At 39.4% G+C, this 20506-nt stretch overlaps 1 protein-coding gene across 5 annotated transcripts; it reads right to left on the minus strand.

Annotated features, from left to right (window-relative positions):
- Positions 1-997: 997 nt before the first annotated feature.
- On the minus strand, positions 998-18836 carry ZSCAN16 (zinc finger and SCAN domain containing 16). 5 transcript variants are annotated; one of them, XM_082638447.1, is made up of 5 exons: positions 18757-18836; positions 17711-18177; positions 16571-16709; positions 13668-14087; positions 998-1595 (listed from the first exon to the last, which is right to left on the minus strand). In XM_082638447.1, the coding sequence occupies exons 2-5, from the start codon at positions 18092-18094 to the stop codon at positions 1492-1494; spliced, it is 1047 nt and encodes a 348-aa protein (XP_082494573.1). In that variant the 5' UTR covers positions 18095-18177; positions 18757-18836; the 3' UTR covers positions 998-1491. The 5 variants fall into 5 exon arrangements, with proteins under 5 accessions (XP_082494573.1, XP_082494574.1, XP_082494577.1 ...); XM_082638448.1 differs by having other exon boundaries at positions 17711-18133; positions 18757-18803; XM_082638450.1 differs by lacking the exon at positions 998-1595 and adding an exon at positions 6241-6575.
- Between the last annotated feature and the right edge of the window lie 1670 nt (positions 18837-20506).

Below are 20506 nucleotides of genomic sequence, written 5' to 3' on the forward strand. Positions count from 1 at the left end.
TTTACTAGGTTTTAGGAGGAGACTGGGGAGGGTTGTCTTGAATAAAAGTTCATTGGAGAAGAACAAGAGTTAGCTGTTATGGCGGTTTCTTATTAGCTGCAAGCAGTGGTCAGTGCCTTGTTGCTGGGACAAGAAGTGATCTTCTTAAAAGCAAGTGATGCAATTCCCATGTGAAAAATGTCCTCCCTTGTACCAGAAGAGAAGTAACGTTCTTATTATCATGGAAAAGAAGTTGTGACAGAGGAAATTTTATACAAAGAATTCTGTATAAGCTGACCTCGTTAAAATCATTTGTATCTTCCTTATTCCTGCTGGTTATACAGGTTGTAGCAGTGGTACATGCGTGAGAGCTCTCCTTCAGGGCTTCCTGACTCCAATTTAAATGAGGTTTTTCCTTAATTTATTTTCACATGAAAACTGTTTTACTTTGGTCCCCCATTTTTATCCCTTTAACACTTTTTCTAACTACCCATTTATTTTGGGTTTTCAGGTTCCCCTCCAGTCTTCACTTTTTAAAAAATATATTTTATTTATTTATTTATGGTTGCGTAGGGTCTTCGTTGCTGCACAAAGGCTTTCTCTAGTTGCGGTGAGCAGGGGCTACTCTTCGTTGCGGTGCGAGTGCTTCTCATTGCGGTGGCTTCTCTTGTTGCGGAGCACGGGCTCTAGAGCGCAGGCTCAGTAGTTGTGGCACCCGCGCTCAGGGAAGTCCCTCCAGTCTTCATCTTAATTTCCCCTCCTTATCTGTTCCTGCTGATAGCCACCACCGATGTTTCTATCCAGTCCCCAATCTTAACCTAAAAATATTTTGTCTACCCCCAGTAGCTTTGATTTTTTAAAGAGTTTTGTCATCTAATCATCACAATGAAACAAATAACAATAAACATTGAGAAGTTACAGTGCTTCAGCTCTTTCAAAACACTTATTTTTGCTCTTTATCTCATAGTTCTTGCCTCCCGGCTGGGAGGGTAACTAGAAATAACTGGCAACAGACTAGAACTATGCTCTCAGTTTCTTTTTTCACATTAAAAAATAATTTTTAGATACCAAAGTTGTACACATAGGTAGTTTAGAAGTAAAATAGTGTTATAACTTAGGCAAAGATTTCTCAAAAGATAATATCAGATAAGATAATAATAACAGATAAAATTGCTAAATTTGACTTCATCAAAATTTAAATTTTCTGTTCAACAAAAAGCACCATTTAGAAAGTGAAAAGAAGCTACAGACTGGAAAATATCTTCTTATTTATTTATTTTATTAAATTTTTTTTGGCTGTGTTGGGTCTTTGTTGCTGCACGTGGGCTTTCTCTAGTTGTGGTGAGCCGAGGCTGCTCTTTGTTGCGGTGTGTGGGCTTCTCATTGCAGTGGCTTCTCTTGTTGCAGAGTACAGGCTCTAGGCACGTGAGCTTCAGTAGTTGTGGCATGCAGGCTCAGTAGTTGTGGCTCGTTGGCTCTAGAGCGCAGGCTCAGTAGATGTGGTGCACAGGCTTAGTTGCTCCGCGGCATGTGGGATCTCCCCGGACCAGGGCTTGGATGCGTGTTCCTTGCATTGGCAGGCAGATTCTTTAACCACTGTGCCACTGGGGAAGTCCCTGGAAAATATTTTCAATACATATTTCTGACAGCCGGTATCCAGAATATATAAAGAACTCTTACAACTCAATCGTAAGAAGACAAACATAAATAGGCAAAAGTTATGGACACACACTTTACCAAAGAAGATATATGAATTATCAATAAGTACATTAAAAGGTACTCAAGGTCATTATTCATCAAGGAAATATAAAACTAAAGCTACTACACATCCATTAGAATGACTAAAATTAAAATGACTGACAACAAAAACAAAAACAAACAAAAAAAATGACTGACAATACCAAGTGCTAATGAGGATATGAAGCAACTGGAACTCTTATACACTCCTAGTGGGAGTGTAAAATGGTACAACTAGTTTGAAAAATGGCAATTTTTAATGAAGTTAAATAATGCCTACATTATGGCCCAGTAATCTCACCCTTAAGTATTTACCTAAGAGATATGAAAACATAAGTCCATAGCAGCTTTATTCATAGTAGGCCCAAACTGGAAAAACCCAAATGCTCATCAACAGGATAACAGAGAATCAAATAGTGTTATGTTCATACAGTGGAATACTACTCAGAAATTAAAAGGAGCTACTGATAGATGAACAATGTAGATGAATCTAAAAAATAGTATGTTGAATAAAAGTAGCCTTGTACGAGCAAGTAAAATTAATCTCTGGTGACAGAAGACAAAAAAATGTTTACCATTGATTGGAGTTGTAGTTAACATGGTTGCATACATATGTAAAAATTCATTGAGTTGCACACCTGATTTGTGCATTTTACTAATAAAAATACATTTTAAAAAAGTAGGGACTCCCCTGGTGGCACAGTGGATAAGAATCCACCTGCCAATGCAGGGGACATGGGTTCGATCCCTGGTCCGGGAAGATCCCACATGCCGCAGAGCAACCAAGCCTGTGCACCACAACTACTGAGCCTGTGCTCTAGAGCCTGCGAGCCACAACTACTGAGCCCACGTGCTGCAACTACTGAAGCCCGCATGCCTAGAGCCTGTGCTCTGCAACAAGAGAAGCCCGCACGTCGCAACGAAGAGTAGCCCCGCCTCACCACAACTAGAGAAAGCCCACAGGCAGCAACAACCCAACGCAGGCAAAAAAAAAAAAAAAAAAAAGTAAATAAAATTGAATATACTCTCAGGTTTATGGTGTGAAAAACACCAGGCCTCACTCTTCCCTTCCGTTATCAATATCTATTCCCCAGAGACAACCACTTTAACTCTTTCCTTTTACTCTTGATTTTAACCTCCATATTTATAAATAACACGCTAACACTGCCATTTTTTTATTTTTCAGGTATAGATATATTATCTATTGACTTCCTGCTATGGAAAGTAAGCATTTAACCCTTTTAAACCACTACTACAATTAGCCACACCAGGGTTTAGAACATATTTTAAACTGCCTGAGTCGCTAGGTCCAACAACCATGACAGCCCCACCAAAGCACAAAAAAAGTTAGACCCTGGTTACTCATACTTTCCTTATTTGTATAAGCAGGTGACATGTCTTTAATAAGACTCCAAATATTTTCCACACCTAGGGCCACAAGGGTGTTCCCACGTTTTCCATAGTTGCTCTACATTTTAGTTTCAGAAGCATCACTTCATATAGTGTATGGACTAGCATATTAATTCTCAAATATTTTGGTCTCATGACTCCTTTTATACTCTTAAAAACTAGTGAGGACTCCAAAGAGCTTATGTTTATATGGGTCATATCCATCAAGATTTGCTCTGTTCGAAATTAAAACTGAGGAATTAAAAATATTTATTCTTTAGCAATAACATACCCATTACATGTTAACTTAAGTAACATATTTTGTTACTTTAATATTTTATGAAATTTAACTATATTTTCAAAAAAAGTAAAAGGAGTGGAATCATTTCACATTTTGCAAATCTCTTTAATGTCTGGCTTAATAGGAGGTGGCTTGGTTCTCATATCTGCTACTTCATTCAGTATCACACTTTTGCTCATACTGACCCCTCTGCTAGAAGTGTACTTCCTACTACTCTCCACTTGCCTAAACTCCATCCTTCGAGGTCTGGCTCAGATTTCACTTTAATCAGAAAGACTTCTCTAAGGATCCAAAAATGAGGTGTGTAAAAACGAGAAAATGAGAGAGAGGTGGTATAGAAGAACATGGCTTGTTTTAAGTTCAAGTTGGAAGGGTGACATATATCTACTTCCTTTCCCTCCCAAGAACACACTTAAATGACTGAAAAAATTAAAAACAAAATAAATAAATAACAGTGCTAGAAAATAAAGAGTGGAGCAGAAATTTTGAGGAATTTCTGGAAAAGAATAAGCAATTGGGATCAGATTGTTGGAGAAGCAGAGGAAATTGCCCTGTAAGACACAAGGGCCAGGTATGCATCTGCAGAAGAATCCTGGAGAAGTTCAAACCTCAGGACCCAGAGCTGCAAATGGCAAGAATGGGCTATTCATTTAAGAACTGCATTTGGGACAGTTGGATATCTCCCTTTTTTAACTGGGAGCTGGGGCTTCTGCCCTCTAGCTTGATACCTGTTTTCTAAAATAATTGGGAGGGCTCTTAATAAGAAAACTGAGGCCTCAGAAAGAAGCATAGCAAAATTTGAAATGACTCTGGACCTCTACAATGGAACAAGGAGGAGGAGAAAGGGGTTCTCATTTTTGGTAATTGTGTAGGCTCCCAGCCTATCTGCTTGCTCCCACTCACTCTAAAGGAAGACCTGCCTACTTACATACAACCCAGACTGAGAATTTCCATTGGGATAATACCAGCTGCACAAGCAGCCTCCTACAACTGCAGTGGAAACTCATACTACCTAAATTAACTAGCACAGGACTCCATTCCTAAATATAAGCATCCAATCCAGAGGACATTTAATGAAAATCAGGTGCAGAGCATGAAAGGCGGGACAAGAGTAACAAAGAGATCTGACTCCCCAAAAGAAAGAGACAATCCAGAGAACAGAAGGAAACTAAATCAGTTGGGGAATGAATGCTGAAGACCAATTTGGCAGATGTCTTCTAGGTAAATGAATATGTTAAGTATTTAATCCACGCTGCTCTAAACATAGAAATGGGTTAATATAAAAAAGTGGAAAAAAGAAACATTTAGGTTGAAACATTCTTTGACTCTGTACTGATCAGAAACAGTATAAAAATGCAAAACAGTGATCAGGGCAGAAGTTGCAAGCTTGGTGGATAGGCCTGCTGAGCTAGGGGAGGCCAGAAGGCACAGGTACAGCTTCTCAGCTAGGAGCTGAGCCAGGCCACCTACTTGATTTATGACTGGTGTTGCCATATCCTCATTATACTGCAGTGTGGTGACTTTAAATTTTCACTGTGAGAACTGGCTTTGATCTGGGGCCCTGTGGGCCAGTTGAAAGTTGCTTTAAATCAATTCCAGAGTGGGAGCCAGCAGATTTCTCCTTTGAAATGTTGCTCTTCTCTATTATAGCCACCTTCCTCAGTTCTAATTACCTCATACCTACATGACTGCAGCCTTGAGATAATCTTCATAACTTTAGTCCATTCCAGATATGTTTACTAGATTCATGTTCTTTAAATATCATTATCATTTCCCCAGTCACAGACCCTGAGTGGCTCCTTATCCCTTACTAAAACAAATGTAAACTTCTCTGTTTGCCTTTTATTTTTATTATATTTTTAAAAATTAAAATAACAAAATATGATAAAAACTAGAATCTTGATGTATATAAAGTTTAAAAAAAAAACGCTGACATCTCCTCTAACCCCAGATGCCATTACCTAGAGTGTTGGGAAACAATTCTCCAAGGATCTCTCACATTTCTCCAAGGGTTCTGACAGATTTTCTTTCAGATTATCTTTTCAAAGATGTTTGTATCTCCTTGTGGAGCAGATTTGTTTCCTGACCAGGATAATAAAGATATTGCCTCACTCTGGGGCAAGGCTGGGCAAAGACCGGCTTTTCCTATGCTTGGGGTTCCTCTGCTAGGATGCAAACCCATTGTGTGAGCAGCACCCACTGGGGCCCCTCCAAGTCACTCCTCTGGCTTTGAGGACAAGGGGAGCATGAAGCTCATGATGCTTGCATCATTAAGTAAAGTCCTTTGTCTGACACAGGAGCCTAGTGACTACCATACATTTCTGACAAGAAAAGTGGTTTCGCTTGTTTTGTCAACTAGCTAAATTTAGTCAGTCTGATTCACTTTCTCCCTTCTGTTCTTTAATTCCTTCTCCCTAGATCTGTCCTCATTCATCCAAGTAAGTACTTATCAAGAGCCTACCATGTGCCAGGATCCAAGTGAGGTGAAAATGCTGGGATGGGCAACTATGTGAAGCTCACAATGACTGTCAATCTTTTGTGTTCTTCGTGGTTTCTCCCTTACTCAAGTCTTGCACTTTACTTTTCTTCACACGAGCTCCAGAAAAACAAAAGTGACAGTTGGTTAATTAGTCCTATTTGTCTGACATGGATGAGTGATAGCAGATACAGGGGAGGGGAGGGAAACGTCTAAAGACTAAGTTTTTTACGTGCACTCTCACAGTCGCCACAACCATCCTATGAAACAGGCACTATATTATTCTGATTTACACAAACGAGGAAACCGAGGCTTAGAGAGGTTAAAAACATTGTCCTTGATCCTAACAGGAAAGTGGTGGAGCGGGAATAAATTTTTTTCTCTTCTTATTTTGTTTCGACTAGGTTAAATCATTTGAAATTGCTGATATTTGACTGCTTCTGACACACAGAAATGGTAACTTCATATGTTTAACCCAGTATTTAAACATTTTTTGTGTGAGAATTTAGGAGTCTACAACAATCTTTTAGCAAATTGTTTTGGCTTTATCTCCAAAGTGTACCTTGAATCCTTTTATTTCTCTTCATGTCCACTTTGGACCTGTGGTTGGTGCCACCACCTTCTCTCATCTGGATTATTGCAGTAGCCTCTTGACTGGTCTCCTTGCTTCTGCTTTTTTCTCACTCTTGCTTCCTTAAGGGACCAGAATGATCTTTTAAAAACAAAAATCAGATCATGTCCTTCCCTTCCAATGGTGTCCCATCATGCTTAGAATACATATCCTGGCCCCTGCTCACCTCTCTAGCCTAATTTTATACCACATTCCCCTTAATCCAGTGCTTTAGACCCAATGACCTTCTTTCATTTCCTGTAAACACATCAGATTCATTCCTACTGTAGAGACTGCATAAGCAATTCCCTTTGCCTGACAGGGTCTTCTTCAGAACTTCCCAAGGCTGGACATTTATATTTCAGTTAGAATGTCAGCTCTCCAGAAAAGCCTTTTCTGACTACTTGTAGTAGTCATTCAGCCACTCTGTTTCATTTCATTATTTATATTCCATATACCACTTCTCCTATTTTATATTTGTCTTGTATTCCTTCACTGTAATACACGCTTATAAAAGCAGGGATTTCTTTTTTTTTTTTTTTTTTTTTGCGGTACGCAGGCCTTTCACTGTTGTGGCCTCTCCCGTTGCGGCGCACAGGCTCCGGACGCGCAGGCTCAGCAGCCATGGCTCACGGGCCCAGCTGCTCCGCAGCATGTGGGATCTTCCCGGACGGGGCACGAACCCGTGTCCTCTGCATTGGCAGGCGGACTCTCAACCACTGCGCCACCAGGGAAGCCCTCTTTTTTTTAATGAAAAGACAGAAGCAGCTACTTTATTATAGCCCAACAGTTGTGACAAATGAAGACACATCCAAGAAAAGATAATGAAAAATTTTGAATTATTGTCATTGTTTCTCATATTCCTGAGACTCTTGAATTAATATAGCAAACCAGTCTGAAGGTAAAAAGCTAGAAGCTTTATCAAATACATTATGTCTGGTAGAATGTCTACACTGAACTAACTCAAAGTCCTGGTAGTAGTTTGGGTTTTGTGTAAGAAATGGCATAGCTTTTTCTAGGAGGTATTGATTTACTTACTCTTCATTTGAAGCCAAACTGTCTGACTGTGATGGTTTTATACTTTTCCAATTGGAGTGTCATGTTTATTTCTTCTTTATTTCTGACTTAGCTTTATCTACTTTCTGGAGGAGCCAGGATGTTCTTTTCCATAGGTGTCAAGAATACTGATCCAAAGGGAAAAATGAATTTAAGGTCAACCCTTGAGTAAGAGAGTGCCTAGAAAGTAGCATTAAGTGTTTATGCAAAAAACTCAACTTGTGCAAGAGTTAGACATTATGTAACTTATAAATATATGCAGTAGGTGAAGAAATGTTTTAACTTCAAATTATTTCAAAGATTCCAGATTTATTGTGTTGTCATTGCCTTACAAATAAAAATGGTATTTTCTTTCCCATCTGACTCCTATTGTACATGCAAATCACCACAATAATGTGAATAGCTATTTACATATTTTATGTGACAATGAAATACTAAAATTGTTCGAAATATGGAATTATACACTTGCTGGAGGGTTTAGGATTTTAACCTAGTAGATAAGGCACTATTTCCTGATCCTGAAAAAGGAGTTCCTTCCAGCTATGTTTTTATACATTGATACATGGAATATATAACTATTTCTGCATTTTTAGATGTCCTCATATTCATGTTTGTATTTTTATATAGATAGTAAAATAGAATTTGTTTACAATTATCTAACTGCTGTTGATTGTTCTTCATAGGAAAGTTATTTTTAAACAAAAAAACATCAAAAGCACGTAATCACTTCATGTCTTTGAGATAAAGTTAAGGCTATAGCAGAGTTTTCCAAGACTATCTACTGAGTGGAGTAGAGAAAAACAAAAAGGCACAATAACTGGTTTAATGAAATTTCCTTCCTTGTACCCAGTATTACGGTGATATATAATAGGTTAATTCAACATACATGGGAACTTATGGTTCTTACATATAGAAATTGTTCCATTGCTAATTTCCCCAAAGAGACTTCTGCAGTAAATACTATGAAGTGTGTATTAAAAATAATGCATAAAGCAGGTCTAACCATTAATAAGTCCTCTCATGCAATGGCATATACAAAGACCTTTAGTCCCTATTGCTGTGCTATTGGACTTGCCAAACAAACCAAACTTAAAATCTTATTAAATTGAAATCCCAAAGTAACAATCTATTTTTCCCCCTTTTCTTTCCTTCCTCCCCACACCTAACCTGAAATGCCCCACCTTTTTTTCCCTAATAGTCTTCCATCTGAAAGGATAGCATTATACCTTTAATTTTAACATTCACTATTTTTCTCAGTCTTACAAGGAAATATCTTGTTATATCCTGCTCTATCCCCAATACCTAAAATAGAGGCGTGGCACATAGCATGCACTCAGTAAATACCTGTTGGATTAATGAATAAGAAGAAAAAGGTAAAAAGTCCTTGGCAGCACAGAACTTAGCCTCACAGAATTGAGGTGGTTTGGAACATAGTGAATGGGTCCTACCCTGAGAGTGAGAAGATCTTGATCAGTGTTGTCCAATAAATAGGAATGTAATGTGATCCACCTATGTGGATGTAAGTTTTCTAGTAGCCACATTAAAAATGTAAAAAGACAGGTGAAATTAATTTTTAATATATTTTATTTAAACCAGTATATCCAAAATATTATTTAAAAATCTAATATAAAACTTATTAATGAAACATTTTACATTCCTTTTTTCATACTAAGTCTTTGTAATCCAGTGTGGTTATACTTACTACACATCTCAATTCAGTTATTAAATTTTCATTGGAAGTACTTGATCTGTATTGAGATTACATACAATTTTGAATGGAAAAAATAGATTCCTATACCCAAAATACTCCGAACATACTTAAAGGTTTTCCAATAACTGAATTGAGTATCAGTTTTTAAATTTAAATTAAAGTGAAAAAAATTTAGCTCCTCAGTTGCATAGCCACATTTCAAGTGCTCGATAGCCACATGTACCTAGTGGCTAATGTATTGGACAGTGCAGATCAAGGATAAAGTGTCTATTTGTGGTTGGGTCAAGGGGCAAAGGAGAGGGTAGCAGCAGAAGTATGGCATAGAGGGAAGAAGAAGGTCTAGAAAAATGCAATGTAAGCTCTTTATGCAAGTCACACTTGAGGACAGATTCCTCTGGTGCTCAAAAGTAAGTGAGGTATGACTTCCTAAAGTAGACTACTTCTTTAGCATGACTGCTGCATAGATTTTAGATACTCTGGGAATCATTTTGTGGGGTAGTAAAAGGGTCTAACAGTGCTGGCCATACATAACATTTCTAAGTTGAATCTTATTGTATATGACGTGGAACGGTCATGGAAATCAGATTATTTTCCTATAGAGCAATGGTTCTCAACTGGGATGGCAGGGCTGGGGAGAGATTTTGTCCCTCAGGGAACATCTGCATCTCTTAAGAAATTTTTGCTTGCCACAAGTTGGGGCTGCTGGTATCTAGAGGGTACAGGCCAGGAATGCTGCTAAACATCCCACACTGCAGAGGACAGCCCCCCACAGCAAGGAATTGTTCAGCTGAAAATGTCAATAAAACCAAGGTTGAGAAACTGTGCTCTAGAGGATTTGAGTAAGAAAGACTGAGAGATCTATTCTTTTAGAACCTTAGTCTAATTGCCTTGTGATATTACTAAGGGGAGAACAGGTTGTTTTGAAGCATTTCAAAGTTTCTAGCAGTTTCACTGTTGATGGACTTTTTGATTAGACTATAAAGAAATAATTTCATGCTCAGAATGAGATTGTAGACCCATTCAATAAAGATAACATAAATAATATGTGCTGTGTATGTAAGACTCAACGACCTTGGGATAAGCTGATCTGTTCACCTTCGTATGGCTGTGGCATATGACCCACTGTCTCAATTATAATTGATGTCAATATTAGAATTACTTGTCACTCTTTTCTTTCTCTATCACCATCTCTTATTTTATCTTTGTTCCTTTCCCTATACCCTTGTTCCTTTTTTATTATTCTCTTTTTGTTCCATCCCCTTCTCCTCTATCTTGTTTCCCCCCTGTTCACCAAGGCCCATGCATACCTCCGACATCCTCTCCTACCCCAACTCTCATCTGTTTCCTCCCTTTATAGCTGTTGGCTCCTCATTCAAAATCACCAGTTTAACCACCATTCCCCAACTGTATCTGAAAGAACTGCCCCCGTACTCCCTTTAGATGCCTCTTAAAATCACTGTCTGTTCTAATAGTTCATGAAAACTACAAACTACAAGTTCTTGCCTCCCTCCAAAAAAAAGAAAAACCCTCCAAAACATTTGGGAGGAGTGATGCATATGTTTTTGACACAACTATTTGAGAAACTGCCTTCCATGTTTAGGGTTCTTTTAGAGCAGGTGCCATCATTCCAGGATGGCTCTCTGCTAGAACTCAGTGGTTCTGATTACGGCGTCTAACATATTACACCTTCTTTTCCAATAACTGTGGCTGTGATTGAACTCGGAGCTCTTCTAACTGCTTGCATCCTCACCATTTTTTTGGTGCGTTTCTACAGACTTACTAGGACACTGCCTAATCCTTCATAATGCTAACAACTACTTAGATCTCCTTCAACCTCATGCCTCCTTTGCCTTATGCCAGCAGTTATCTCAGGTCCCACTGGACTTTCTTCTCTTGCCACTATCACTCCAGACTGTCTCTGGCCCCAAATGTTTCTGTACCTCCCTGACTCTTATCCTTGTCCCTCTGGTCAAGATCAGATGGTGGACACTGTGGTGGCAATTTGGAATCAACACCAGACTAAAAAGAGTAGCATAGTCTCAGTGCTCCAAACTACTCTTCACTCAGACTTTGAGGGTGTACAGCTCTAAGACTAGAACAATTCTTTATACACAACAGGTATTCAAAACTACTACCTGAATAGAATGTTCCATCATACAGAGTACGTTAGAGGAAAATCACTCTGTCATCGTTTTTACCCATTTGAGGAAACTTAATGTTGTGGTAGCCAAGATCATCTTTCTTACCATTGCAGAAGACTCTAAATTCAAGGATAAGGTCAGAAACATGAGTTTCCCCTTTAAAGACTGTGAACAGCTTCTACACATGACAGTTTTTTAGCAAGATTGAAGGTAAAGGCGGAAAAGCTATCATTCATTAAGCACCTAACTTCATTTTTTAGATAAGGATGTTTCTAATACTAAAGATTTAATACTTTACTTTTCATGATCATTAAAAAATCCTGTTTCAAATGTTTTGAAATAGTGCTCAGACAAATGAAAAAACAAGTATGAGTGTGAAACTTGATGTCTTAAAATATTTGTATCAGTCGATGTATACATTCAAAGTAAACTTACTTTTATTTTAAAAGGAGCATTATGTTCAAAAGACATAAAAGCTCAGTTTACCTTTATGGTGTTATGAAGAATGATTTAAGAGTCATCTTCCAATCGTAGTAGACACAAACTGATTCTGGTGCTTTTCCTACTCTCAAAGCAAGTATGTGTAATTAATGTCTTCAGTAAGAGCTTAGATCACTTCCTGATCATTTTGGTGATGGCTATTCCCAGAATCAGTGGTTCGTGACAGTTTAATGGTGCTGTAAATTTGAACGTGTTGGCCTTTGGTCACAATTCCTGACATGCTATAAAATTCTCAAACTAGTGATGTAAAACTGTCGCAAATACATTCATGAAATGCTAATACATTCTGAAGCCAAAAAGAAAAAGAAAAACTAAATTGTTCACTGTGTCTTAAAGTATTAGTGTCCTGAGAGTCCCAGTTTCTCATTAGTATAGGGTAACTGACAGGGGATGTTACCTTGTAAAGGTAATTACACTCTTTTTATAGAGATGAGGTAGTAAGTTAAGCTTTCAATTTTGATTATTAGGTTATTGTATTTACTTAATAATCATCTTTCTCCAATTACAATACACTCTCTTTCTAAGGCTGAAAAAGTACCACAGTTATTTTTACTAAGTTACTTTGTTTTAAGGTGTTTGTATTTTATCTCCTATTGCTATTACAACCTCTTCAGGTATCTCTTTTGCTACCTTCCTGAACTCAGAATCACATACCAAAGCTGGAAGTTACCTTACCAATGATTGAACAGCAATGTCATTGAGAAGTTTCTGCAGTGATAAAAAATGGTTTGGATCTGTGCTGTCCATTATTGTAGCTACTAGCCACACGTGGCTATTGAGCACTTGAAATGTGGCTAATGTCACCAAGGAACTGAATTTTCCACTTTATTTCAGTTAAGTTTAAATGTATATAGCCACATGTGGGTACTGGCTATCATATTGGACAGTGCAGTTCTAGACCAACCTCTCCCCATCTCCCTCAGTTTAAATGACCTGAGATTCAGAAGAGAAGTGACTTATCCAAAGTTACAGATCCCTAACACACTCCATCATCCCCCTTCCCAGCAGCTCCCACTGATGACTTATTGCTTTCCTCTCCATTTTAATGTTTTTCTTAGCCTGCTATCTTTTCTGGTGGTTTCCTCATATTTTTTATCATTGGCAAAGCAAAATATTCCACAACATTATTATATTCCCCACTTTAAGGAATATTTAGGCCATTATATCACTAATGATGGGGAAAAACAGTATGGTTTTAGTTCTTAATTTCAAAAGCAGTTTTCATCTATTTTAACTTAATACAGCATACCCGGTGGGCTTCTATTATATCATCTGCACTTTGAAGAATGGGAAAATGAAGGCAAAGAAAATATGAATGTCTTGTCTAAAGTCATACACTGAGTGGCCAAGGAAAAAGGAGCCAGAGTCGAGAGGTAGAATTCACATCTTTCAACCAGGACCAGGAAACATGGTTATCCTGGGCTGCAAGTGAGCAATGCTGGCAGTGGACAAGGCTTTCTGAAATAACTCTTAGTTCCTTCCAAGAAACTGAACTACTTTAGAAATAAAAGGAAATTTTACTCAGGTAAATTCTCTGGTGCCAGAGAAATTTTTAATGATGATTGAAGCTTTGCCTACATCAGGATACTCAAGGTCTCCAAGGCAGATTTCTCTGATAACTAATCAGGCCTGAGTGTCTAAAGAACTTTTGTTACTTCCACCATATTAGTAGAGCTTGTTTGCCGTATGAATTCTTTGATGTCTAATAAGGGCTGAACTTACACGGAAGGGCCTCCCACACTCATCACATTCATAGGGTTTTTCACCTGTGTGGATTCTCTGATGCTGAATGAGACCTGTGCGCCCGCTGAAATCTTTCCCACATTCTTTACATTTATAGGGTTTCACTCCAGTGTGTACTCTATGATGTCCAACGAGATGTGAGTGTTGAATGAAGGCTTTTCCACATTCGTCACATTTATAGGGCTTCTCTCCAGTGTGAGTTCTCCTGTGTTTACTAAGGTCTGAGCTATGACTGAAACTTTTTCCACAGTCATCACATTTATAGCGTCTTCTTTCCCTCTGTTGCCACTCGAATCTGCCTTCACTTTCAATAGCATCTTTGGATTCAGGATACTGAGGAATAGCTTTGGTAAGTCTGTTGTTTATTTTCCCAAGGAATTCCATGTCTTTGGGTATATCTTCCTTCTGGGACAACTCTTCATTCTTAGTCTTGGTTTTATCACCTGTAACAAATGAACAGTATACAAACAGGTCCTATTCTAGGTTTAAGAAGCAAAAAGCCTACAGAACAAAGAACATGTAAATGTTAAAAATGTGTTATAAAAATGAAAAGTCACACGCAATGCACAAATTAGATATTTGGCACCATCAAAACATATATTGACAATATAGGGAAGAAATTAAAGAAGAGGCCAGTAAGGAAGATAGCAGGATACATTATTTGTGAATAGATTATGAAGAGAGAAAAAGGCAAAAATGTGGACAAGGGGTTACCTGGCAATCCTGTGCAAATGCAGAGTGGTAAATGGGAACTACACACATGCCAAGGATAACTAAGAGGGATAAACAGGGAGATGAGAAAACAGATGGGGAGGGAGGTAAAATTTTGGGAGAAACATGAGGGGTCTGAAACCTAGGTAGTAAGTGGGAGTAAAACCAAGTAAAAGTGACTGGAGAAGGTAATGGGATCAGGGGTCTGAGAGGAATATAGTGAGTCGGAACCATTAAAGGAGAGAAGTATGTATAAATAATAGTTAGCTAAAAGCAGAGAGAGCATGCAGGTCAGGATAAATGGAGGAAGATAAGCAGGAAGTGACAGTGGATGGTCTGGTGTATGTGCTGGGTTGAATCCTTTTACTGAAACTGATGTCCTCACTAACTTCTCCTCCTGTCTAAACCCTAGCTTGGTGGTTCTCAAACTTTATTGTGCATCAGAATCATCTGGATGGCTTATCAAAACATTGCTGTGCTACCTACCCCCAGAGCTTCTGATTTGATAAGGCTGGAGTAGAGCCCTGAAATTTGCTCTTCTTGGTATGACAGACACTGCTGGTCCAGGGACGGCACTTTGAGAGCCACTGGCCTAGCTATTATTCAAGGTCCATCTCAAATGCTGTCTCCTCCAGGAAGTCTTCCCTAACCTCCTAAATCGGATGTGCTCTCTCCGTCTTTCTGATCCCCATATCCTCAACCCCAAGCTAAGCATAGAACTTGGCACATAGCAAGTACTCAATAAATATTTGTTGAGTTGAATTCTATAAGAAAATAGGTGTTTTGATTTGGAGGGAGTAAACCTATTTGGTCTTAATGCTGGGTGTCACCTATTTGGTTATGATGAAACCTCCATCTCAACAGGCCTAGGAATCCCAACTGTACAACAATCATTTAATCACATATAGTTTTCAGTGGTTCACTTGGTATGACGGAAGCAGCAGCAAGAGCTACTAGAACATTTCAGTTCCTGGGCTGGGTATGGAAAACACTGGCTCTGGACTGAGCACCATGAACCCCATTCTTCATTGTCATCACAGTGTCCCCGTCCTACCAAATCTTCCTCAAAACTTACCGTCCTCCTTACAATATATTTTTTTAATCAGGCAATATATTTCTTAAAGTTTGGTTATTTGCTCTAAAATGATATTGTTTTGGAATCTAAATACCATATTATCTCAGGCTAGAAATGACAAGGACTGGATTAGAGCCAGAAAGTCCAGATATCAGTCCTGGCTTTGCTGATAATTGTTTAAATGTTGGCAGATCATAATCATTTTGGTTTCCTTATCACCTCTGTGCCCTCCTCCTTTCCTATAGTTTGATCAGATGATGAAATGTATGATAAAGCATGTGTAAAAGTATAATGTGTGGCAGAAGTATTGCTAAGTTAGTAGGTTAATGATCATTAAGCAAATCATAGAAATCAGAGACACCCCCATACCATTAAGAAAAGTGTTTTCAAACATCAACATATTGGCTCAACAGCTTCTTTTACATACTGGAGTCATTGATGGTTGGTTTTCGGTGGCTTACTGATGAAGATGAATATCTTTTTAAGAAGGATACAAAGAGTTGGCACTTGTGGTCAGTTTACCACCTTCAGGGGAATCTACCAGTCCTTAGGATAAGTCTCTCTCCTACAACTTCAGGAGAAGTCTGGAGAAAAATCCCTCACCAGGACTTGAAAAGATTTTTTTTTTTCAAATACAGGGTCAGTTTTCCTTGTTCAGCAATTCAAATTATAACCCTCTCCCTTACATCTGCAATTGAACAACATAAAGAAAATTGTATGGAAACTGTCAAATGGGAATTTTTCTCATCTCAGGGACCTGCAGTCTACTTGGCCAACTGGAGTTTCAGGGCTTTATGTATCTCTTCCAAGTGCCAGCTATTCCCAGGCTAATAGGATTCTAGATCTTGTTTCAGAACTGACGAAATTAGGTGTATTTCATTTTAGCATCTTCTGCCAGGGCCATTCTTCCAATTTTATTTTAGTATATCCAAGAGTCCTTATCAGTTACATTCCAGATAAGCCCAGTCCTGCTCGTCACTGAGATGAGGATATGTCCATAAAGACCATTTGATTACCATATGTACAACTTGCTTGACAGTCTAGAGGGAAAGAACAAGGTTAAATGCTGACTGAAGTGAAACTGGAACAGAGTTAAGTAGACGATCACTTCCCTCATAAACACAGACTCCTGCTCCTTACCATTCCTTCGGGGCTCCCCAGATTCCTGCTCCTGCTGGGTCTTCTTGGGATAGAGCTGGATAGTCAGTGATTCATGTGGCCTTCTCAAGGGGGCCAACTTGTCCAAAAGTGTGTCCTGTCTTTCTGAATTGGCTGGGACCTGGGAACAGTGAAGTATGATTGGGCTTGCAAGGTAGATTTTGTGAAAGAACTGAAAGAACTTCAGAGAAAGATCAAAAGAAGCATGTGCCAGGGACCAGGGCCATAGAAAAGAGGACAAATTCTGATTCAATTGCAAATGGCAATAATGACTAAAGATGAAGAGACGCAGTCTAATCTGTACAGTTCAGGACACTGGAGAATAAAATTTGGTGCCTCTAATAGTGATCTGCAGAGGTCCAGAATCACAGAGTCTTGGGACTTGAAAGGTACCTTAAAGATCATCGAACCCAACTTCCACCAAATGGGGGCATTTCTTCTATAACCATGTGGTCCAATATGATAGCCACTAGCCAGATGTGGTTACTGAGCACTTGAAATGTGGCTAATACAAATTGAGATATGTGAAGTGTAAAATACATTCAAATATTGAAAACTGAAATAAAAAAATGTAAAATACCTCATGTTTAATATTGGTTACATGATTACATATTTTTGGCTAAATGAAATGTATTTAATTTCACAAATGTGGCCACTAAAAATTTAAATTACATATAGGGCTCACATTATTTTTAACTACCATATATTAAATGTATATTTAATTACATGTATTAAATGTGAATGGGTCACAATTAGACCATTCTGTTCTGTATTACCCTTATTATCTACTTGAACCAAACCTTGAAGGGGAGTTTTTTATTACAAGGTATCCTATGTTATGTATAGGTAACCATGAATGTTAGAAAATTGTTTGTTTTCCTGATACCTTTTTGCCTTCCTACAGCTTCTCACTGATCCTAGCCTTCCAAACTGACATAGAATCAGCCTAGTGTCTCTTTTTACTCAGTCACACTTTAGTTATTTGATACTGGCAGTCAGTCCCTAAGCCTTGTTCTTCTCTAGGGTAACATTAAATACCTTCAGGTGTTCTTTCATATGCTTTTTGCTTTGGCTTGGTCTATACCCTGCTCTCTCACAGCCAAATGACCGCCCCCTTCCCACCTGCTTTCGAGGTTCATCAAGCTCTCTCTCAAGATCCTCCAGCACAGTCACCGCCTCCTCTCCAGTCTCTGGATGGTGTGCCTGCACCCATGCTTGCAGGTCCCTAGGGAGAATGCTCAGGAACTGTTCAAGCACCAGCAGGTCTAAAATCTGCTCCTTTGTGTGGCATTCTGGCCTCAGCCACTGGTGGCAAAGCTCCCAGAGCTGGGTAAGAGCTTCACGGGGTCCAGGTGCATCCTGATAGCAGAGCTTCCTGAAGTGCTGCCTGAAGAGTTCCCTTCTGTGAGGACTGTACTTTTGTGAGATGGAGTCCTGTCCCCCATAATGGTCTGCCTTAACTATTAAAAGTCCTTTTTGTTCCTCAGGTTCCAGGGATGTGGCCATTCTGGGCTGTTTTTCAGGAGATTAATCCTCTATCTGGAACTGATTCAAGGAGAATCTCTTAGAATCTTGTCTCAGAGAAAAATCTGTTACCATAGAGAAGTGACAAAAGCTGCTGTGAACATAAACACTGATAAAGGGAAGCAACCAGAACTGAGTAGAGAAAACAGTCTGACAGGAGGCTGTAAATAAGAACACTGAAGCAGGAGCATGGATTTGAATCTGGGCTGTTGTGTCATTTAGAGCAAGTTACTAGATCCTCATCTGTAAAAATTCTCGTGTTTCTCATAGGGTTGACGTGTAGATTAAATAAGTATGCAAAGTCCTTGGCCTGAAAGCAAGCACTAAATAAACGCTAAGCATTAACAGCGTTGTTAAAAGGCTCTTTCATTCCACAACCTGAGATGTACGGGTCCCTAGGCTGCAGTGGTTGTGGGGTACAAGCGCCAACTCAGGAAGGGGGTTAGGATGAATGGCCTCGCAGAGCAACTCGTAACCAGTGTTCCCTTTCGCTCCGTTCTCCCGGGATGTCGGCCCAAGTCCTCTCTCGTAGCTATGTCTGGAGGGAGGGGACAGCCTGTGAGGGGGAGGTGTGGGGAGACAGTTGCTGCAGACCACGACTATGCCCTGCCCCCTCCTCCACCCAGGAGCCGGGAGAGACTCACCTCGCGCGCAGAGGTACAGGTGCGACAGCTAGCATCTTTTGGGCGGCCCGAACAAAGGTCAGACGCAAACCGACCAATCGGCGCTGGGTCACTGTCAGCTTGGCACTTCCGGGCCGCTCTAGGAAGCCTCGCCTCGGTGGCGTCCACCGGGCTTCCCACCCTCAGTTCTAGCTCGCGGAGGGCCCGGTTCCTGTACATTGGACTGATGGGACTTAGGCGCCCGCAAGCTGGTTTTGTTTTTTGTTTTTTTTGTTTTTGCTCTTTAAAAAAAACTTTTTCCCTCTCAAGATTTTTTCCCCCCACTTCATTATTAAATAAGTAGTATGGGTATGTAATGCATTCACATGGTTCAACGTTTAAAAAGAATTATAACCTATAGTGGAAAAGAATCTAAAAAGAATATAGGTATAACTGAATCACTCTGCTGTACACTCGAAACTAACACAACACTGTAAATTAAGTAAACTTCAAAAGAAAAGATTAGAGGGCTTCCCTGGGCTTCCGTGGGCTTCTCTGGGTTTCCCTGGTGGCGCAGTGGTTGAGAGTCCCGTCTGCCAATGCAGGGCACACGGGTTCGTGCCCCGGTCCGGGAAGATTCCTACATGCTGCGGAGCGGCTGGGCCCGTGAGCCATGGTCGCTGAGCCTGTGCGTCCGGAGCCTGTGCTCCGCAACGGGAGAACCCACAACAGTGAGAGGCCCGCGTACCACAAAAAAAAAAAAAAAAAAATAGAGAAAAGGATAGCTGGCCCCCGCATCTAGATTTGACAACCATTTTTCGTGACACATGCTATATCATTCCATAGGTATATTACGCAGGTTGAGATTCCCTCACCCTCACCCCCAAATACACACACTCATACACAAATGGTAACAGTTCTGCAACTTCGTTTTTTTCCCCCTCCTACTAATTGATTTTGGAGATTGTACATAAAGGGCTTCTTCCATCTTGCTCTTTTTTAAAAAGAATAATCACATAGTATTCAATTATGCCATAATTTATTAATAATGACACTATTGATGGTCAATTAGGTTGTTTCCATTCTTTTATTTTTCAAACAATGCTGCAATAAATTACTCTGAACATCATAATTTCTTGTGTGTAAGGATATACCCATAGTATATATTCCTAGAAAAAGATTTACTAAAGCACAGAGTAGGGGCATTTGTACTTTTCTTAGTGCCAAATTGCTAATCATAGAACGCATCTGCGATGTTTACCTATACTTGCCAACACAATGTTACAAAATATTTTGATCTTTGCCAAGCTGATAGGTAAGAAAAGCTTAGTTTTTTTTTTCTCCTTTCTCTTTCTTTCACAAATATTGATTATTCACCTACTGTGCCAGGCACTGTTCTAGAAGCTGGAACTAGTTTAAAGTAGAACAATGCCTGTGCCTTCATAAAACTTCTAAGTGTGTGTGTGGGGAGGGTGGGGGTAGGGAGGCAGGCAATAAACAAACAAGAAAAATATATAGTGTATCAGATGGTGGTTGTTAGTGCTCAGGAGAAAATAAAGAAAATATGGAGTTTGGGATGAAAATGAAGGAGTAATGCAATTTTAATAGGGTGGTCATTGAGGACCTCACTAGTACATTGACTTGAGCAAAGATTGAGGGAGATGAGTGAGTGGGCCCTTAGGGGTAAAGGCGTTTCTGGGAGAGGGATAGAAAATGCAAAGGCCTGGAATGGAGAGTATTTGAAATAATCGAAGAACAGGAAGGAGACTTATGTGTCTGGAGCTGAAGGAGC

The sequence above is a fragment of the Mesoplodon mirus genome, assembly GCF_964341445.2.
Source record: "Mesoplodon mirus genome assembly, chromosome: 12".
Lineage (NCBI taxonomy): Eukaryota > Metazoa > Chordata > Mammalia > Artiodactyla > Ziphiidae > Mesoplodon > Mesoplodon mirus.